Raw genomic sequence first — 21,562 nt, forward strand, 5'->3', positions numbered from 1 at the left:
TGGGGCTCCTGGGCAATGAAACGAAATGTGCAATAAAAATAATTTATATATTTTGACTTAAATACAGTAAACTCGTTAGCATAATTAACAAAATTTTATAAACACTGAAAATATTCAGCAAATATATTAAAACGGCGATAAAGCATCTGCATTCAAATTCTCATTGTTCTCTGAAATCAAATGTAAGATAAATTCTTTAATAAACTGTCTTTTTTAATAAAATAAAATAATGTAACAAATTATACACAATGTCTACGATTTTATGTGTGAAGCATTAAAATGTATTTAGTACAAATTAGTTCATAAATCTAAATAAATAATTTATTGAAGTAAGTAAGTATACCGATTCACTCGTCAAAGCGTAGTCCGCTGATAGACAAAAAGGAGAAAGCGTTATGCAGTGCGAGTACGGGCACGCACGTGACCGCTACGCGCGCACCCATCGCTTTGCCCGCAGCGTACGTCGCCGAGACCATGACGCTTGGCGGCGGAGCGCTCCACACCTGATAATTATCATTTAAGAAAATGTCTTAGAAAAATACATTACCACAAATTTCATCAATTTTAAGCTTAATGCTCTCACAATAAGTGTCTTAAACCCAAACATCTACGACAAGTCAAAGCAATAGATGCAAGGTGAGGCCAAGAGCCATGTAACGTCACAGTTTTACAGTGCTTTGCATTGTATCGTCACTAGTTAAATGTAATTGGGCATTTATTTTTTAAACTTATTCTGTATTATATGCTATAATTAATATTTTTTGAATATAGGAGCTAGGGCTCATAGAAGCGTAAAAAAGAAACTATACATATGATTACAATATGACCCAGTGATCTTCCTATCACGTACATATATTTGTGCCAAAACTTAATAAAAAAAATTTAAAACACTAATTTACCTCATACTATGAAATAGCCATAGCCATTTCTGCAGGCATCTATAAATATATGACATCCAAGTGTAATTTTTTTATTTCTATAAAGATATCAAATATTTCCCAACTCGGAACAGTTTATTTGAAAATTCAATTGTCGTTTTAGTATTTTTATTTATGTTTAGAATCGTTTAAACTTTCCCTGAACATCCACAAAGATCAAGATCTTAGTTAAGACGAGTTTTAGCAAGAAAAACAAACAGCAATTAATTTATATATAATAATATTATAAAGAGGAAACTTGTGTTTTTGTATGTATATTTCTAATGTTTCCACACAAAAACTACTGGACCTATTTTAAAAATTCTTCCATCCTCATAATGCTGCACTAACTGACATGGGTACATAAATAGGGATCCATAAAAAATCGGTCATCTTGTGCGCTGTGGAAACTATTGATGATAGAACAAAAGAATGATATATGTTTAAACAGTATTATAGAACGTATCAATATCTATAAAAAGAATGTTTTAACAATGGGCAATTGCATGTTGGCATAGCCCGACTCGGAACTGCAAAACATGAAATTATTTTGCTGCCAGAAAACAAAACAACGACAAATGTTGTATACAGAGAAGTTCTACAAATAAATCTCTTCGCTAATATTATAGAAGAAATTTTGTATTTTTGACTGATTAAAAATATTATTTCATTACCTACATGAAATCAAAAATATTTTAATACCTGTAAAGTATTTTTAAATTTACTAATGTCGGACATTCTACGTAAATGATGTTACGAATTTAAAAATGTATTAGATATATATTCGTTGTAAAGTAAAATCTGTATATTGATTAAATTATGAATGTAAGTGTATCAATTCTCGGAAAGGATGTAAAAAAAATCGAAAAAAAAAAACAGAAACAGACTTTCCACTACCAGAAACCGCGGGGCCATTGCTAGAATATATATATGTCGCAGATTCAACGCGATTAATAATTGCAAAATTGGTGTTACTACCGTCGTCCGACATTATAACACAGTCAGTGCGCACGTCCTGCGCAGGCGACGTTCGAAACTCAAGTGACTAAAGAATTCACTTACTGCCACGAAACAGTCGCGCCACTGACATTTGGTAGATTACACAGACTAGGCATTGTCAATTGTCAACGTTGACAGTCCACCTTACCATACCACACCGCATTCTACGACTAACTTCAGTGGCGGGAATTTTAAAATATTTAATTATTTATTATTATTTATATTAAATATTTATTATTTATACGACCGCTCTCAAAGTACACAATTTACCCCAAGGTTGGAAAATTGACCTGCCATTGCAACATTTTCTATTAAAATAACAACTTCAATAGTGTCCCTACATAAAGAAGAAAATGTTAATTGTAAGCTACGAGAAATTTATTTCACATAACTTGAAAAGAATAATGAAACGAAAGAAATACCTGATAAAATATCCTGACACTAAGCGCTGGGTCTGATTCCCTCTGTTGACACTCATTGAGCAGCTTCTTAAGCGCGTACTCGAGTACGGCTTCAAGATCCTCTCTGGACATGGATGCTGCCAGTTCGCGATGAGAACGACACGTCGCTTCATCCGGGAACCACAGTTGACAGGTAGAGGGTGATGAACCTACAAAAATATCAATTATGACTTATATGATGTAGGTTTAATATTGGACATGTTAGTGCGTCAAGTATTTTTATACAACGTAATAAACGCCATTTTGTGACGCCATAGTTAAATAATTTTTTTTTTAATTTCAAACTCAGTTTTAACTGTGACATAAAATGTGACATTAGACAAAAAACTGCCTTTGATGTTGATATTTTTTTATGGGAGAGAAGATATGATATGGATAAATGGGCAGGCTTACTGCCACTCGTGGAAACTGTAGTATTGCGGCTACAGTCTACGCATTATGAACTGAGGCTGCATGCAGGTCATAAATCATATTTATCTGTCTATCTCGCTCACACCTACAGGTCTTACGGAGAGGTGTAGTGATGTGCGTACGAATTGTAGAGGTGAATATCGATAACGGGATAGGTACGATCGATATCCTATTTATATATGTTAAGTATTCATAGGAATAATTTTTCGCTATCCGAAAATAAAAGTTTTTAGTAAATAAAAATGTTAGACAGATTCAAGGGGGCATTAAAAATGCATGTCAAAGCGAATGTAGTGTACTAAAATTGGGACGTGTATCTTGCTCGTATATACATAATATTAAGTTTCTCGTGTAAATAAAATATACTTTTGTAATGAGACATAAAGTTCTTTAAACATTTTGTTAATCATCGATAAACTGTATAGATCGTAATGTGGCAAGAACATTAAATAAATCCGAAAACCATATCACCATACATTTCAGTGTTCTCGTCAGCGTCCTTAGAGTTAACAGCTTTGAACATAAATTATATTCTAAACAAGGTTAGAAAATAAATACTCAATTGTACGTATTAGTGTAAGCAATATTATGAGTGTCATAAGAAAAAATCGTATATTTATAGAAAACAACTCGTAACGACCAATCAAGAGTCAAAGTGCTAATGAATGTCACGATGACGCAAAGACCATGCGTGCGCAGGTAGTTAAGTATCGATAACGGTTGCATTGCGTGCACATTCCTAGTGTCAGTGACTTTTATTGCCCCACGACTCAGTTTAAAGTGCTTCGACTGTAGTATGTTTGTAAGTGCGTTGCCGACCATTCAGGTAGTGGTCCGATAATTAAATATTAAAAACATTACATTTTAATCCTATATTCTTTGCCTATCCCCAACATGACCGTTCCGCTTTTATTTCCTCGCTTTTGTCCATTAAAATTCATTTTCATTGATTGATTCACATGATATTGCGTTATAAGTGTTATAACACATTAATCCCCTATACAACGCGGTATTTCCCCTCTACAACGCGAAGATATCTCAAGTTATATTTCTGTAGTGTAAAACTTATAATGATTTGTCAAGTCCATAATTAGTTTTACGTACCTTTACACCTGATTCAAGGTTATAGTGGGATTTACTGTACTAACCACCAGCCCACTAAAGTATTTCCGAACCAATACCTTCAAGAAAAGAGCGTACCAATTCGTAAAAGGCCGGTTACGCACTTCTGGCGTTGTTAGTCCATGGGCAACGGCATAACTTAACATCAGATGAGCCCGTTTGCCTTCTATTTGATTTAAAAACAAAGCGTTTCCATTTAAATTAAAATTCCTGGCTACTAAAGATATTTTATATACTACATTAAATTATGTTTTTAGTATATAACTTACCTGTTGCGACATAACAGACGATAGCTGCGACTGTATTTTCGTAGTTCCAACGACGAGTTATCGCAACCTTGTATTCACCCACATTACAACCGGTTTCCTCATCTAAAAACAAAAAAGGACATAATTTTGTTATTTTTATGATTCACATTATAACAAAATATTTTCTATGATCTGTCCATACGTTTGCAAATAATACACAATGCTTTTGTTATAAAACAAATGTCGCAATCATGCTTGTTTCACAACAGTTTATACTATTTTCGTTTATTACATTTACATACGGGTACCGTCATACTATACGTCATACAAATTCAAATATAACTTTAAAAAGATTCACTATTTCGTGTATTATAGAATATTATTAGATTTAATGTCTATGTATAAGAGGCAGGACACGGTAACAACGTAGCCTTGTCCACGTCCCGCGACGCGATCAGGCAGTTCTTTAGAGTATGGAGCCGTCATCGACAACGTAGGCGTCACAATGGTGGCAGGTTGGTGCCTCCTCAAGCTCTACCGCGTGTAAATAAATATCTGCTGAATCAGACGTGTCTGGACATTATATGTATGTACGAGTCGGTAGCTAAGGCGTCCCCACCACCTCATAATAAATAGCAAATCATAAATCGCAGACATAAACCATATTCTTCATATATATCATCAAATGTAAAATCTAAATGTTCCTTTATATAAACCAGTATTGGCATGTAAAGGTATGCCCGCCCAAAACATAAGCGTTATAGTGTATTATATAAATACGTTAAAGATATCGAGGGAATTTAAAAAAAACAAATGGAACATGTGAAATTACATTCAAATAGCGCGAATGTTTGTTAGAAAAGTAAACTAGAGATTTGCCTGAAAAGAGAACGTGGTTTAAAGGATCTAAGAGGAAAAATGGAGGTAACTCCACACCGAGTAGCATTATTAACGTACATCCAAGGCAACTTACAATCGAATCTGTTATTATCGGTATGCGCCCACGCATGCCACTCTAGCATGGCGTTGCGCGGTAGAGCCCCCACCACGGCGCACTGAACCATGGCCCCGGCCGTTCTCCGCTCCAACTGCCTTCGGGCTTCGCGGGCTCCGCCTCTACCTCCGCCAGACACCACGTAGCACACGCTCTGGGTTTATAAAAGTGAGATAAACACAGCTTAGGAATGACTAGAGTAGCACAGTTTTTTTTTAATATTCCTCAACACTGAAATGTTCCATAATGTTATTTTAGATAACAAACAGTTATCTACCTATATACATTTTAAATTATATATCAATTGGATTTATTAAGCCTCTATTCCAGAGCAGTATTGGCCTACTGGTTCAAGCGTGCGACCTACATCCCTGCTGTCGTGCGTTCGAATCACGGCTGTGCGTGCACAAATGATCACAACAACAACAATCTTGAGGAAACCGGCATGACTGAAACTCTAGAATTTATGCCATGTATCAGACAGAAGGCTGACATCAATCTGTGGCCAAAACCCTTGTAGGATAAGGATGGTAGTTGCATTGGGTTTTATTAATGAATTCAATGCTATTTACAAAATAACTTTTACACAATAAGATACTGTAAAAATGCCAATTGTTTTTACTGATACCTTTTATGCAACTTCACTTAACCCTGGGGGTACGCGTACCACTACTTGGGAAATACAAATGAATAATGAATATAATTATTTAATATATATATATAATAAGGGTTTAAGGGAGCGTTCAAGTATTACGTAACGCATTTTGGGGGGGGGGTGTCCTTTTATGAAACGTTACGATGCGGGGTGGGGATCGGGGATAAATAATAACGTAATAAACTATCCAAATAATTATCCTAAACATATACAGTATAAAGTATAACTTGCATAAATACCCCTAATCAATTATTTTTAAAAGAATTACGTAACATTGGATTTTATTTATATGTACCTGTACGACACTTCGTATATGCGCCCTAGGATGTGCTGCTCTGATGACCCGCGTGAGATGTCTCAAGGCTAGCGAACACTGCACACGCGCACTGCCCTCCACTAGTCGCATTGTGCCAGGAACTAGCGCTATTTGCCCACAAGTGCCTACTACCTCACCTATCTACATAAGGATAACAAAAACCTTTACTGGATAAACCTTTTATTAGAATCCATCTTGCTGTGAATACCTCTTTTAATAATTTTGTACAATTACGAAAAATATTATTAAAACTAAATTATAATTATCAATAAATAAATTTATTATTCCAATTTTCCTTGTATATTTTATTTTCTACCATCAATAAATAACACATTACCTTAACAGCTTGACTATAAGGTCCAATATTGGCGGGTGCCCAATGAGAAATGCCTTGAACATGCATAGTTACTCTCTCCTTTGAATTGTTACTGTCACCTTCCATACTACTCGGCAAACATTTGTGTGCGACCTAAAATATATATTGCAAATACTTTATACTACAGAATTATAATCCATAGCTCGATCAAATGATTCATGTCCTGTTACTTCAGTGAAAATATTTTATATAATATAATTCTGATATTATAATCAGTAAACAGATACAGTCTACCTCAGAGATGGGTAAATTTACTTTTAATATATAATAACTTTAATGAAAACTTTGCATCATGATTTTACAATATATTGGCTAATTCCCCAAAAAGCATAGAATTAAAATTATTCTTATTTCATTGAAAGCAATTAATTAGTGGGAGAAAACACATAAAGGCACATCAAATAATAATGGATTCTTACAGCATCAATAATGAGTCCGATTTCATTTGGTAAAGGGCACTGTACACAGACTCGTGTAGGTGGGTTTGCAAAGCTGAAAGCCTTAACATAGACAGCATTGAGGTCTGCATATTGCCCCATATCACGCATGTAGATGTTCACTGAACATACATCTTCCAGTTGTAACTCTTTGGACTGCAGCAAATCTGAAATAGCGACAATAGTTATCTGTGTGTTATCTCTCATCCATTTAATTTGGTTTAAATTAGGGTATAGGTAATAATAATAAACTTTAAGCTCAAGTTTAAAAAAAACAGTACACTCAGTAAAATTTATAAATAGTACATTCCAAAACAAACTTCCCAGATCACTGAACATAAATCAGTTACTCTATAATTTTATTATTTATACCATAATGTATATGTTGTGGCCCAAGTAAGCAAATTATTATTTCAAAAACGGATAAAAGATAAAAGTGAAGAATTGAATCATCAATTATTTTAATTGATTTTTGGCAATTCTTAATTTATATAGAATAAAGAATATGATAACATTCATGTATATTGTCATCATGAAATAACCTAGCATTTTTAATATTATATTGACTGTTTTGGTTTCTCATATATATAAAACAAATGAAACAATTTAATGCCTACTACGGAAGTCTGCTAACCAATCAGTACAAAATCTGTGCTACCAACATGTGTCAGCTAATCAAATATATGCCAGCACCAGTAACATTTAATAATGTAACTATTAAAACTGGCTGAAGCTAAATGTTTCCACTTTATGAAAGCCAACCATTAAAAGAAATGATCAATTCTACTAAGATACAACACATACAATGCAAAAAATATGAAATCATTGCAAACTGGCAAATAAAAAAAAGATAAAGCTCATGAACAAGTTTACCTACTAATTAATTTATTTATAGCATCTTCTGTCGCCTTTGCTGTGTCTGAAGCTTCTCCAACAATTCCCCCAATGTAAAACCATCCTTGTCCATTACCATAGATAGAACTATGATCAATTATTGGAAACCTATCATTTTCATTATGCCCTTCATCATAATAATAGCCATCCTCAGTTACATCTTCATTTGAATTGTCTACATCATCTGCTCTAATATTGACATTGCCTTCATAGCTTATTAGTGGATGCAACTCTTTCTGCTTCTTTTCTTCTTCAATTTTTAACTTTTCAATTGATTCTAACTCTGATTCTTCTATATCACTAATATCACTAAATACAGAATCACTCAAATCCTTAAAGTCAAAGGCATTTTTAACAGCAGGAGGTAGTATGATCTCACCATTGAAGTCAGCTTTTGGTTCAACATGCAGTTTTAAATTTAAATAGCCAACTGAAGCTACCGAGTCTTCTGAATGAATTATTAATTTTTTTTCATCTCTGTAAGTACACAAACATTTTTATACAATATAAACCATATCATAATAACAGGACAGTTGGGATTACTACTTACATTACCAATTGCTTTTTAAACAAAGGACAGTCCAATGTGAATGTTTCATACTCCCCACCCTCGCCGCAAACATTAAGCCCATACTTTTCTTGCATGACTAGAAGATGTGGTTGAATTTCTTTAAGTGTCATACCTAAATGAACTCTAGGATCTAAGCCAAGAGCTGCAACCTGAAATTAGAATATAAGTTGATTTGTAAGGTATTTGTAAAGCTTAAATTTTCTGAAGTATAATTTATGCAAAAATTACCTTAATAATGATAGCCTCAACACCACTAGATATCATCTCTTGCAAAAGTTCTTTTTGATTCCTTCTCCACAAGTAAGCAAGAGATACTAAACCAAGTCTTTGACATCTAAAAGTTTAAAAAAGTATTTTTCATATTTTTTTATCATTAAGGATGTTTAAAACATAGGAAAAACATTGTAATTATGTTTATTTTCCATGTATATTATTATAATTGGCTAAATGATAACAGAATAACAAAGCAGGTATGTTACAGATACCACATAATTTAAAATATGTATTTTTTTAAATATTAAATAGGGGGACAAACATGCAGGAAATTCTGATGCAAATCCTATCAAAATTATCTACAATAATTAAATCAGAGCTTTTAATGAACTTTATTCTACTCACACATTTTCAACCCTGACTCTTTGGTAATCAGAAAGTATAGCTCCACACGAGACAGCCTCCACATCCAAATCATTCTAAAAATACAACATTCTAAATATTTTACTTTGCTGGGAGAAAGGTTAGAAATAAGTAAACAACTTTATATAAATTACTATTATTATGTTCAATATTGTGATGAAGGAAATTATCATAAGTATATATCTGAATACTGTAATAACCTATTTACTATTACTTTTTGCTAAAAGAGCTTTTATAAACTACTATTACATTAAGCACCATTTACCTTTATCCTCAGTAGCAGTCTATAAAGATCTTCAACTTCATCATTTACAGTGGGCTTATAATTCCTGCCTTGGTCAACAGCAACACCAGAAATTGCTTCTCTATAAAGTGGCAGGCCCATTGCTTCGGCATAGAATTCAATGCCTTGGTGGCCCACAGTCTGGTACATGTAACTATCCAATTCATCTTAAATAGCATAAATAAACGTTAATGTGATTTATGTTATAATAATAAGTTCAGCTGATTTTATCTGTTAAATGTAATGTTTACATTATATGGAAGTATATATAGCATTATACTGAAGTAAAAAGATGACAGTAATAACCTTTGAGGACAGGTTGGAGGTTGGCCAGCGCGACGATAGAGTGGCCGGCACCAACGCATTGCATCATGTTATAGCAGCTGTCCTTGCCACCGCTGATTAAAGCCACCGTACGCATTTCTATGACTTAATTATTCTTAATAACAAAAATCAACACTAGTTATATAACATTATTGCTATTTTGTGCAAAACAATACAAACTGGCAATGCGGTTGTTTTCACGACAGCACCATTATTTCTTATTATAGTAATCAAAAAGTTTTCCTTTAATAACGATTTGGCTTTAAATACATGTATGTCAACGTTAAGTAAAATTTTCTTAGCATTTTCAAATTTTTATTTAATGAAAATAAATTCTTTGAATATTTTATTCACACGTTATTTTAGCAATGACAGAAATGTCAAAACTCGTATATATCACTAATCGTGTTATTGACGTATTACATTTTATATGAGGATTTTAGATAATTACAGATGCCTTTAGAACTCAATAATTAATTGATTGCTGTTTATTGGGTGATAGTTGATACAAGTTGATGTTTCATGTATACACTCATTCTGATTCCTTAACCTTTTTCTTAAGTGATGACGTATGGCTCTAATAACTCAGATAAATACCACTTATACAAATTAAAATCACCAAGAAGCGTCTTAGAATATTATAAGCTGCTATTGTGGTATTTAAAAATAGGGAAAAGTAATTTTTGTTTCGTCGTTTTCTATTCAGCATAACTCGGTCAGATACGCCATCTTGTAGAAAAAAACTAAAACTTTAAGTTGATAATTTTAATTTATTAATTATTATAAAATTGGAAAATTCATTGCTGCATTAATACTATATTTTGAATTAAATTTCATATAACATTTCTTAAAAAATATTTTGAATACAACGAAGTTAATTTGTTATGATACTAAGGGTACATTAAGTTAAGAGACTATGTATTGGAAATTTTATAACCGTCTGTATTTATAATGTTGCCGTTATAAAATTAATATTATTAATTGTTTCTTGGTAAATGGTACTTATATAGAAATAAATTATATTTCAGTAGTTTATTTTTATTATTTTACACTTAAAAAAAATTATAGATGGAATATAAATTAACATGAGAATTTCCTCAAAAGTGAATGCGCAATCTACAGACGCTGTTAAACGACCCATTACAGCCTCAAGCTGGTTTGTCAAAGTATTGATGCGGTGGTTTGAATCACGTTTGAATTGTAGAATTGAAGTGCGGAGCTTTTTTATTCTTAATTATTGGCCTTGTTTTATTTAAATTGATTGACGAGGGGAACGTTTGTTTATGTGTATAATTAATTTCTTAGTGAAGTGTAGAAGTGTGTGATAATAAGTATTGTACGTGACAATCATGGTGTTAGCTGAAAGAAGTAACGATGTTCGTAATGGGAAGCGTTCCAGAGGACCAAGCCCTAATGGGCATGGGAGCCCAGATTCAAGCTCAGAAGATGAAAATGGTAGGATATTTTTGGTATATACTCATAAAATAATGTAATTTTTATTACACTTATTTTCTTTGATGCATGACAAAAAGGGCGTAAGACGATGTACGTACTAACTTAAAATTGCAATCACCATTATCTAATAAATCGCTATATTACACCGATTTTACCCCCATGCTTTATTTTTATGCTTTCATCATTCATCATGCTGCGCTTCATCCCATCAAAACATCCTATACAAAACCAAGCAGTAGTGCCATTTGCAGCGGAGAAAATCAGAGTAGGCCGTGACTTCCAAGCTGTCTGCCCTGAGTTGGAGCCAGTTGAGCAAAGGAAACCAGACCAAATATCAGACCGGGCATTGCTTGTTTGGTCTCCAACAGCTGACATATCTGATGCTAAGTGTAAGTTACTCCAAGCAACGGACTTAAGTAAACAAAAAACTGTTAAAGTACAAATTTTATTTATATATAATTTTAAAATTACAATATTTTGTAGTAATCTTAACATAAATATGGAATAGATATTACATTAAAAGGCTAAATGGATATATTATGCAACATTATTGATTAGATATTTTATCAAAATAATAAACACATAGTCTTTAGACTAATGTTAATTAACTGAAACAATACATTTATAATTTGCCTTGACCTTTAATACCTCTACAATTTTTTAGTGGATGAGTATATAACAACAGCAAAGGAAAAATATGGATATAATGGTGAACAGGCCTTGGGTATGCTATTTTGGCATAAGCATGATCTCAGCAGGGCATCTCTGGACTTGGCTAACTTTACACCTTTTCCTGATGAATGGACTGTTGAAGATAAGGTGCTGTTTGAGCAAGCATTCCAGTTTCATGGAAAGAGTTTTCATCGGATACGGCAGATGGTATGTATAATGAAATGTTAGCTACCTTTAGAATTTTTTTAAGAGTATTACAATATTGTTTAAAATATTTTAACTGAATGTGAATATGCAATACAGTTAGGTTTGCATTTATATAACATTGACCGTAACAGTTAGACTCTCTACAATCCCTTGCTCTACAATTTTTATACATTGTGTTCTGTGTAGTTATATCCTAATTGTAATGTAATATCTTATATAATAAAATCTAATATTAATAATTATACCTACAGAGGCACCATTTTTATACACAAACTAAATAATTATATCTCTTAGCTGCCAGATAAGTCAATAGCATCACTGGTGAAATATTATTACTCATGGAAGAAGACGCGCGCTAGAACTTCATTAATGGATGTGGTTAGTGATGGCCGTAATGCTACAGCTTCTAGTACAGCTAAGAAGGATTCTCCAGCTGCCTCTGAACCAGGTGGTTCAGACAAGGATTCAGACAACGATGAAAAGGTATGTCTGCCATGCTTGCTTCCCCATTTTGTGTATCCATTTTTTGAAATGTGACCTGTGTATCTGGATTGTCCAATATTATTCCACTTTTATTAACTGAATAAAAATGCAGAGTAGTTTGGTTATAGTAGAATACAATGACATATGCTCATTAAAAATTGCTATCATTAACTGAACTCTGCCTAAATGACTTGTATTATACAATATTTCAAATGTTGATGGATACAATTTATTGGTAACAACAGAAGTGGACTTACCATCGTGGTATTGTCCGTGGAAGCAAGCCATCTACGGCCGGAGGGCCCTCACTTCGCGCCGGCCAAGCCGAGGTGGGCCCCTAAGTTCAATTGGATGTTTGTCTAATCACACTATATCTATTTATTGGTGTGTTATTTGATGTTTCCATGTTCAAATCCCCAATCCTTAATTGCAAGTAATTTTATTTCACGCAGTCCCATTTTTTCAGTTCATATGAGCCATTTTCTTGCACATTTGTGTATAAGATATTTGAACAAATTTATCACTAGTCAAACAAAGCACTGGTGTTAGGTATCAGGAAATGTACTAAGAAAAAGTAATGAACTTATTTTCAAGAAAAAACATTCTCCCATTTTTGTTTTCCTGATTTGCGGTATGACATGACGCTGCTCGGCTTAGAGTTTATAAAGCCATTTTTTATGGAAATCTACACCTGAATCCACATATGAAGAACATATCTAGAATTTCTTTCATTTTGTTCAAATACCTAAATTTATGTAAATATAACTTATTTATGTTGCTTAATTTTGCTTCATTAAGTTTCACTGCTCTGCATTTTTATCTACAAACTGTCTGTCATCCTTACCTTGATACATGTTTAACAAATCATTAAGATATGGGTTATCGTAATTCACGCGAAAGTGCTACATACTGTTGCATGTAACGTCCAGACGTCACACCTATCCATTATTTCCTATCACATCCCGCATGCTTCCTTTAACAGCCCCTTGGATTCTAAATGTGTGCAGAATATGTCATTCTAATGGGTTTTTAAATGAAGTATGTGAGGTCATAGTTGAGGTAGTAAAGTGTTATTGGGGTTTAGGGCGACGGCGGTGAGGCAGGCAAATGGTGCACAGTGTGCGGGATACTATGCACCCAGACAACGCAACACAACTCCCAGAAACTTTGCCAGGCATGCCTCGTGCACGCCAGGTCGGTAATAATTTTAAAAACAAGTTTTGCTCATATTTCGCCTCGCACCGGTATTTATAATTAGGACAAATTAATTAATTCACGTATCTCGATTATTGAAAAATTTGTAACCTTCAGTGTAATTGCGTTTTATCGAGGCGTTATGAGTTCCAATAACGTAAGGATTGCATGTCCCCTTGACTCCTCTTCACGTAGTCGTGCAATTGAAATTCCAACATAGCAAGGAACTTTGAAAAACTCGCTAAAAAACTTTTTCCTTTTAATTTTATGATTTGCTCGCGTCTTCATTGCATGTAGTTTAGGTTATAGACAGGTCAGTAATGGGGTTAAAAAGTATACTATGTTTTAAATTGTTTGTGTAATAAGCATTTATAGCAATTATACAGCTTTGGTTAAAACATCAACTTTGACATTTATATAACTCGTAGGTACCACGTAATTAGGTACAATAATAGGATATGTCAATGTTCAATTGCTTAATATTTCAAAGTTATTTAGCTTAGGAGTATTAGTAGTTTGGTAGTCGTGGTCTATGTTGGATCCCGTGAAGAGGAGACAGTAGACAGTTGTTTGAACGCTGATGATGTAACAGACGCACGGGCAGTATGCGACCGCTGTGTGGGCCGAGCGGGCGACGCGGGCCTGGCTTTAAACAGGTGCGGTACAAGCATCGCTTGCCTCGTGGTATTTACATCAACCACGATGATCTGGTTGCCATGGCGACCGGCCCTCAGCCCGGGGACGCCGCCCAACCGGGGCTCGTAAACCAGGGCGAGGCCATGCTCAAAGCGATGGATAGAGAAATAATATCCTTCAAACGACAAGTAAGACGCGATAGTTTTCATACGCTAACGCTCCATCTGTAAGGTGGCGGTTTGCCCGTGTTAAATGCGCGGGTTGATCACATGGATATTTTATCCTAATAGTAAATACAATGGTTGTATATGAGTTTTTAATTGTTAAAAAATCGTTTTTTTATGAACAAATTGTTCATGTTACGGAGACGTCGGCTTCCGAGAGAAAAGCTTTAAGGCTACATCGTCTTTAAGAAAATATCTCGTTATACCGTCCGCCGTTGAAATTTTCACAAGACTTCGTACCCAATCCATAAACAATACATAACGAAATCGGTCTTTTTCGTTCTCGTTCGGCGAACCGCCACCTTAAACCATAGGTTTCGACATTCTGCACACATTATAACCAGCTTTGCTATCCCAACGTTCTTTGGATAATCCAGATATGCACAAATGCTTTTTTTCCTTTTTTATGATGTTGTTATTTTGTATTTTAGGTACAGCAAAATAAACAACAGTTAAGCGCGATAAAACGTAAAGTTGGCGATTTGGGAGTGGAGGAGTACAGGCCAGGTGAACCTCCCGCTAAGATTAACTCACGCTGGACCAATGAGGAGTTGCTAATGGCTGTAACAGCTGTGCGGAAATATGGTATGCTCACTTATTTAATATTTTTTCCTCTATTTGAACAAGAATGTATATGATTTTATGTATATATAAAAGTAGTGTATAACTGTGTCATTAATATAAAAAAAAAATGCCGCTATATATATGTTAAATGGTTTCTATTTGTATTGGATAAATATTACATTTCTTTCGATAATATTCGCAATAAAATATGTATTATCAGTGATATAAAATAAAAGTTAAAAAATCTAAGCAATTTTTCCATATTATTACAGCTACACATCACTCATTATAAAAGTATACTGTATGTACATTCTAACCTGGAGTAAAATTTTATTTTGCACCAAATTTGACATTAAAGATTGAGTCGTGGCGTGGGAGTGCTTGACTCACTCCGCTATGTAATATGTAATACGCCAATTTCAGTATTTTGAGTTTTCGTACCGCGTTTAAAGTTTACTAACTATCTACGAATTTGACCGATTTGGAATGTGTACTTTATTGTAACGTACAATAGATAATTTTGCTTTCTATCAGCATCTAATAAAAATCCAACGAAAATGTATATATTTTTATTCCTTGCATTATTAATTACAATGGCAATGTTTTAATGTGTATCTTAAAGATATTATATTAATAGTATAGGTAACAAAAGCTATCATATCAGTACTTCCTGAGTTTGTGTCATTTATTTAGGCCTAGAAATGTATTTTCTAGATACTAGTATACATAGTTTTATTAAGACATTTCAATAAATTATTAAGTTAGCCTGCATGATTTCAAATTATTCACCTTATAATGGTTAATTTTTATTTACTGGCAATACTAATATCCGTGACTTACCGGCCAAGAAAATTTGGCACTATCGCTGCTGACTTAACTGTCAATGTTATGGAGTTGTTGTTCGGTAATTCTGAGGTCGTTCATTCGACGCTCCTGCGCGGAAGTTAAAAATACCTTGAAAAAAAAAAACCCAATATTGTTTATACCCAAAAGCGTTTGTCACTGAAGCATCATCACCATACTTGCCTGTTAAGAAAAATAAATGATCATGAAATAGAAAGAGAAATCTGAACTAAAACATTGCAGCGCCACTGGTATTTTATTTGAATTATTATTATAATTTTAATGTTGAAATATTAACAGGTAAAGACTTCCAAGCCATTGCTGAAACGCTAGGAACAAAAACAGAGGCCCATGTGCGCACATTCTTCGTTTCATATAGACGTCGTTACAATCTGGATGCTGTACTGCGGGAACACGAAGCTGACCGCGGAAATGCTAATCATATACAGCCAGGTGAGTAATTTTCTTTTCTTTACAGAAGATAGTGCAACATGTATTTGTTGAAATTAAAAAAAAATCTATATATATATAAAATTCTCGTATCACAATGTTCGTTCCCATACTACTCCGAAACGGCTCGACCAATGCTTATGAATTTTTTTATGCATATTCAGTAGGTCTGAGAATCGGCTATCGGATATAGATAATATTTCGAACCCCTAAGTGATAAGGGGTGTCAACCCCAAACAATTTTTTTATTTATTTTTTAGACAATTTTTTTATGTTTTTTTTTATGATACAGGAAACAAAAATGCATACAACCCTTAGTTGTCACCCCTCTACGATCAACCCCTATTTTTATTGAACTAAAAAATGTTTTCTGGAAATAATATACCTGGCAAAACGACGTTTGCCGGGTCAGCTAGTACTATATATGAAACTTTGTTAATTGTTGGGTCACTTTAAAATGAGTAATCGTATCTTGAGACACGAATTGGAATATGGTCCACTTGGTTGTGACTGTGATGTCTAAATTTAGGACTTTAAAAATTATTATTCTTTCCTATTGCATCGTAATTCATGAATCCGTGAGATTAGCTGTTTAGTTTTAGTATTATTTGGTAGTTATTATATAAAAAATTGTATTATTTTAGATTAAGGTTGGTTATTCTATAACTTTTTTATAAGATTTGGTACTTCTTGCGCTTTACCCATCATTTTTTTTTTGTTTTTTCCCTTACCAGGTTTGCCTGGAAAAGATCGCTTGTTAGCGATAAGTCCGCCCGTTGCATCCCTTATGGTTTTTAGTGTAAATAAAAATAATAATAATAACAGTTCTAAAATTGAATTATTCAGTTGATAGGTTTTTGATAAAAATCGCTATCAATTCTAGGTACAACAAGCACAGAGGCAGCTGAGAATAATGACGATAGCAACGCTAACGGTAGCAGCAGTTCGCCCAAGAGCACTGCTAGCAAAGATGAAAAAGTAAGTATTAAACATTTAAAAAGACACTATTGTTTGTGGGGTACAAAATTAACTTTAAAATTAACAAGAACTATTACTTGATAGAAAAAATAATACGTGAGATATGGCTGTAAGATTCCTGGCAACAAATTATAATATGCTGGTTTTAATCTAATATGATAATAAATGGATTTACCGATAAATCTAAAGAGAAAGTTTGCGACTAGAACAAAAAAAACTCGAACATTACGAGCTGTCAACACCAAACCGGTGCGAAGGAAGGACTTAATTAAATGATATTTTTTCCAGACGGAAGTGGACAGCGAGGGTGTCTCCATCGGCGCATCCGCAGAGCAGGGCGGAGCGCCCACCACGCCCCCCAAACAGAAAACTGCCAAGTGATGTGAGTGGTATATTGTTTTTGACTCCAATTTTAATGAAGCTTTGAATATGAAGTACGCGTAATCCAAATTCATCAAAAATCTATTTTTTAAGCCAAGCAACTATAACTATACTCAGATTTTTAATAACGTAGAATTCTGACAGCTGTCATTTTTTCACATGTCAGAGATTGCAAACCTTTTTGGCACATTTTTCAATTATAATACAAGTGAACTTCTTAGTCTATGCATACATTTTATTTTCTATGAATGTATTAAGTGCGGTCCTCCACGTTAAAGGTGGGTTTACGGCCAGTGATAGTTACGTCCTTTTTCATCAGAAACAGTAAATAACGCACAAGTAAAGATAATATTTTATTGGAATTAATAGGCAGTGATGCCAGCAAATAATAAAATAAAGTAAGTAAACTTAATTCGATATATTGTTCGTGATATTGAAATATTTGTTATTTTTGTATTAGGTCACTTGAGTAAGTAAATATATTCGTTATTGTGGGTAAACATAAAAAAATACGTAGCATTTTTATTCTATTGCCAAAAATTTGGTCAAATTTGTCCTCTTTTCAGTGGAGAACTTTTTTACTAGCAACATTTATGAAATGTCAGAATTCTACGGAATGATAAATCAGAGTATAATTGTAATTTTGTTTCCTGTCTTCATGCAGGAGTGTATTTTTGTATTATTGCAACTTAAATATAGTCCTATGTGGATATTAAACATGATTTTCCATAAATTTATGTATAGGTTTCCAATTGTTTTTTTATATGGGAAACAAAGTTAATTTCTAGTATTATAGCAAAACTTTCTCTTTTAGGAGCTGAATTAATCAAGAGTGGTGAACCGCACTACAGTAAATTTATCACAATCGCAAATTATTAAATCTATTATTAATTTCATCTCATATCTCGAAATATTTTAAGCAAATAACCTTAGTTTAAATTAGTTGTAATATATTAAAACCGTATTCCAAAATGTGATTAGTGCAACATTCAATCCATTTTGTCTATGAACTTTGACATTGACAGTTATGTCTTGAGATATTGAAGTGTCTGTGGACAGTAATCAAAGTAATGGATTATTTAAAATGTAATTATATTCTAAATAAGGAAACATTATTTTATGGAGGTCAAGATTATTTGAATTTAATTATATATTGAGTGTTGTTTTTACGGAAATATTGAGGCTTCGTATATTATAAGATCCCATACGAAATTGTCCTAGAACATTGAAATTTTTCCAATTGGATTGATATGTATAAACATTCTAACAAACGACTTTCCCTTTCGTCTTTTTCTATCGATTTAATTGATTTAGAACCACGCCCCGTTCAAATTTGTTATTGGCAAAATGTACCCACACATTTTGCCACAGCTATTGTATTGGAAAAAACAATCCAACGGAACAAAATTGTGTATTTTATAGAATAATGTTAAAATTTACATGATTTAGTTTTGATCGGTATATCGTTCTAAATATCACATTTGGATAGAAATTACCGTAACATAATAAAATATTCTATACAAATTAATTAGCTACGTTTATAATATTTGGTTTGATACGTGAGCTGTTAGTGCATAGCAGGAATAACGAATAACGACGAACCAATCTTGATCATTTTAAACTGAAAAGAGTTTTATATTCAATAGGAATAATTGACTCTTTCGTGTCTGTTCTTAAATTATTGTAGACTGGTTTATTGAGGTTCCATACGGAAAAATTTCAAACTGTTTAACATTACGTCACGGTATACGGTATAGAAATATGTAAATAATAAAATTAATAAATTACTTTTAAGTATAACTTGATTATATCCATTTAATTACGGGCCGATTTTACATGGGTTAAATTGACTGTAAAAATATTGTTTTATTTTGGTTGGCCAAAGCATTTTTAAATATCACTTATTGAAATAAAACAAGTTTACTTAGATATTACAATTATTAAAATTATATATTTGACTAGCGAATACATTTTTTTTTTCAATTGTAATCAATAAGCTGGTTTTAATTCGATAGTGTTTAGTAATTTTGTTACAATAACATATTGTAAATATAACTTGCCATAATGTTTTTATAAATAATTAGATTTTAGTTAATACGAGAAAAAATATTTTTTGTTTACTATGGTAACATTTGTATCAATATTTAAATTCAGTAAAATAGTGTATAACTTCGAATTAAGGTGCATTTTATAATATTCAGTCTTTGTAGAAAGCTTGAGTCCAATAATTTGGCCTAGTATAAGTATGCCGACGCGGTAAGAACCATTGTGGCTACCAACCATAGCAATGAAGGCTTTTGTTGTTGTGTCCACACGTAAAGCTACAGAAATGGAAAAAGGATTTTTCATTATAGAACCAAAAACATATATATATATATATATATATATATATATACACATATGCATGGAATGTTGTCCATGAAAGTGAAACGTAACGAATCATGTTGCATGTCTTACTTAGGGAGCGTTCAAGTATTACGTAACGAACTTTGGGGGGGGGGGGGTTGGGTCCTTGTAAAACGTTACGATGCGGGCCGGGGATGGAATTACGCTTTATTGTTAATATTATTTTCGACTCTCCAGTACTTTAAACCACATAATGGTAAGTTTTAAGTATAAAGATTCTGGGGGGTGGTCACGAAACGTTTTACCAGTTTTACCGTTTCATTAGGGGGGGGGGGGGATAATACTTGAACGCTCCCTTATACGTGATACCGCAATGGTCTTATACCGTATATTTTATAAGTAAGCTTTATTACTAATTAAAATGGTAATGGCCTACTTATGCTAGAACAATCAAAAGTCGATTTAAAAGCTACTTAAAAATGTAAATACTACATTTTTAACTTGCTGTTAAATGGCATGTACGTGTATATGGTAAAATAGCAATAACGCTACCGCCCGTTCTACTATAGTACAATATTGTCAAGTTTCAGTTATAATGACATTGTAATAAAACATTTATGTAGTTTGACATTCACAATGAGATTAAATTTGTCACATATTTTTAATAGGACATATTTTTCAAATGGCGAATTCTGATGTATTAATGTTCTAAGTTTTGTTTGAAGATATCTAACAGTTAATAGGGGTAAAGTCAAATCAAGTGAACACTGTATTAATAAGTGTAAGTGTTTTGTTATACATTAAATGAAAGATTCCTTTTTAATATATCTCTCGCAGGAAAGTAGTTAAATCGGAGAGTTAATTGAATCTCTAGACAGTTAATTAAAAATCGTTATTCAATCAAGTCGCTAAAGTTCCGTCAGATAAGTGAGTGAAGAAAACGTTTAACGAGTTTCCTAAACCTTTTACAATAAAACCTAACCTAACCATTTCCAATAAAGCAAAACACGGAATTTCCAAGCTCTCAGTTCTTCACGATCACACTGAAATAACAAATGAAATAATCATGGCGGAGTCTTGTTTTACATTGTTAATCAACACGCTGGCTTTGGGTCAGACATATAGTTAAACGTTTTCGGCGCTGCTTTATTTAAATCAAAATGCTAGCGACTTGATTGAATATCGACATTTAATTAACTGTCGAGAGATTCAATTCAACTCTCTGATTTAACTACTTTCCTGAAATGTTTCGTCAAGATTTTATGTCTGAAAGACCTAGTGTCTTACTCGTAACTCTATTGTATGAATAAATTGTTGATATTTGATAATCAGGCATTAGACATTGGTTATCTGAGTTTGTCTTTAATATATAATAACTAGTACTCGCTAACTCGTGTGCATTAATTATATAAGATAAGCAATGTAACCCTTAAATTGTAAATATTTTAAAAGTAGTCTTACATATTATATACTAACTTATGTTTA

At 33.1% G+C, this 21,562-nt stretch overlaps 2 protein-coding genes across 4 annotated transcripts; one reads left to right on the plus strand and one right to left on the minus strand.

Annotated features, from left to right (window-relative positions):
• Nucleotides 1–28: 28 nt before the first annotated feature.
• LOC123712856 (diphthine--ammonia ligase) lies at nucleotides 29–9,995 on the minus strand. Of its 2 annotated transcripts, XM_045666185.1 has the most exons (15): nucleotides 9,825–9,995; nucleotides 9,627–9,743; nucleotides 9,303–9,487; nucleotides 9,020–9,093; nucleotides 8,630–8,735; nucleotides 8,381–8,550; nucleotides 7,814–8,307; nucleotides 6,919–7,103; nucleotides 6,461–6,592; nucleotides 6,103–6,264; nucleotides 5,132–5,306; nucleotides 4,180–4,281; nucleotides 2,339–2,526; nucleotides 344–503; nucleotides 29–170 (listed from the first exon to the last, which is right to left on the minus strand). In XM_045666185.1, the coding sequence occupies exons 2-14, from the start codon at nucleotides 9,739–9,741 to the stop codon at nucleotides 348–350; spliced, it is 2,244 nt and encodes a 747-aa protein (XP_045522141.1). In that variant the 5' UTR covers nucleotides 9,742–9,743; nucleotides 9,825–9,995; the 3' UTR covers nucleotides 29–170; nucleotides 344–347. The 2 variants fall into 2 exon arrangements, with proteins under 2 accessions (XP_045522141.1, XP_045522150.1); XM_045666194.1 differs by lacking the exons at nucleotides 9,303–9,487; nucleotides 9,627–9,743; nucleotides 9,825–9,995 and having other exon boundaries at nucleotides 9,022–9,093.
• Nucleotides 9,996–10,821: 826 nt separating this feature from the next.
• LOC123713963 (REST corepressor 1-like) lies at nucleotides 10,822–20,117 on the plus strand. Of its 2 annotated transcripts, XM_045667886.1 has the most exons (12): nucleotides 10,822–11,099; nucleotides 11,351–11,488; nucleotides 11,764–11,978; nucleotides 12,273–12,461; nucleotides 12,707–12,790; nucleotides 13,546–13,655; nucleotides 14,248–14,479; nucleotides 14,947–15,100; nucleotides 16,223–16,375; nucleotides 17,256–17,350; nucleotides 17,639–17,732; nucleotides 18,546–20,117. In XM_045667886.1, the coding sequence occupies exons 1-11, from the start codon at nucleotides 10,994–10,996 to the stop codon at nucleotides 17,729–17,731; spliced, it is 1,569 nt and encodes a 522-aa protein (XP_045523842.1). In that variant the 5' UTR covers nucleotides 10,822–10,993; the 3' UTR covers nucleotide 17,732; nucleotides 18,546–20,117. The 2 variants fall into 2 exon arrangements, with proteins under 2 accessions (XP_045523842.1, XP_045523845.1); XM_045667889.1 differs by lacking the exon at nucleotides 12,707–12,790 and having other exon boundaries at nucleotides 11,336–11,488.
• The last annotated feature ends 1,445 nt before the right edge of the window (nucleotides 20,118–21,562 follow it).

Source organism: Pieris brassicae, chromosome 1, assembly GCF_905147105.1.
Source record: "Pieris brassicae chromosome 1, ilPieBrab1.1, whole genome shotgun sequence".
NCBI classification, from domain to species: domain Eukaryota; kingdom Metazoa; phylum Arthropoda; class Insecta; order Lepidoptera; family Pieridae; genus Pieris; species Pieris brassicae.

What these genes read in the sequence shown, in the direction of transcription:
- LOC123713963 (XM_045667886.1), top strand. Translation starts at nt 10,994, where the DNA reads ATGGTGTTAGCTGAAAGAAGTAACGATGTTCGTAATGGGAAGCGTTCC. An exon ending in ATTCAGACAACGATGAAAAG is followed by an intron (nt 12,462 to 12,706) that starts GTATGTCTGCCA and finishes TGGTAACAACAG; the next exon opens with AAGTGGACTTACCATCGTGG. An exon ending in AACAGCTGTGCGGAAATATG is followed by an intron (nt 15,101 to 16,222) that starts GTATGCTCACTT and finishes AAATATTAACAG; the next exon opens with GTAAAGACTTCCAAGCCATT.
- LOC123712856 (XM_045666185.1), bottom strand. Translation starts at nt 9,741, where the DNA reads ATGCGTACGGTGGCTTTAATCAGCGGTGGCAAGGACAGCTGCTATAAC. An exon ending in GACTGCTACTGAGGATAAAG is followed by an intron (nt 9,094 to 9,302) that starts GTAAATGGTGCT and finishes TTGTATTTTTAG; the next exon opens with AATGATTTGGATGTGGAGGC. An exon ending in CTTATAGTCAAGCTGTTAAG is followed by an intron (nt 6,265 to 6,460) that starts GTAATGTGTTAT and finishes ATCCTTATGTAG; the next exon opens with ATAGGTGAGGTAGTAGGCAC.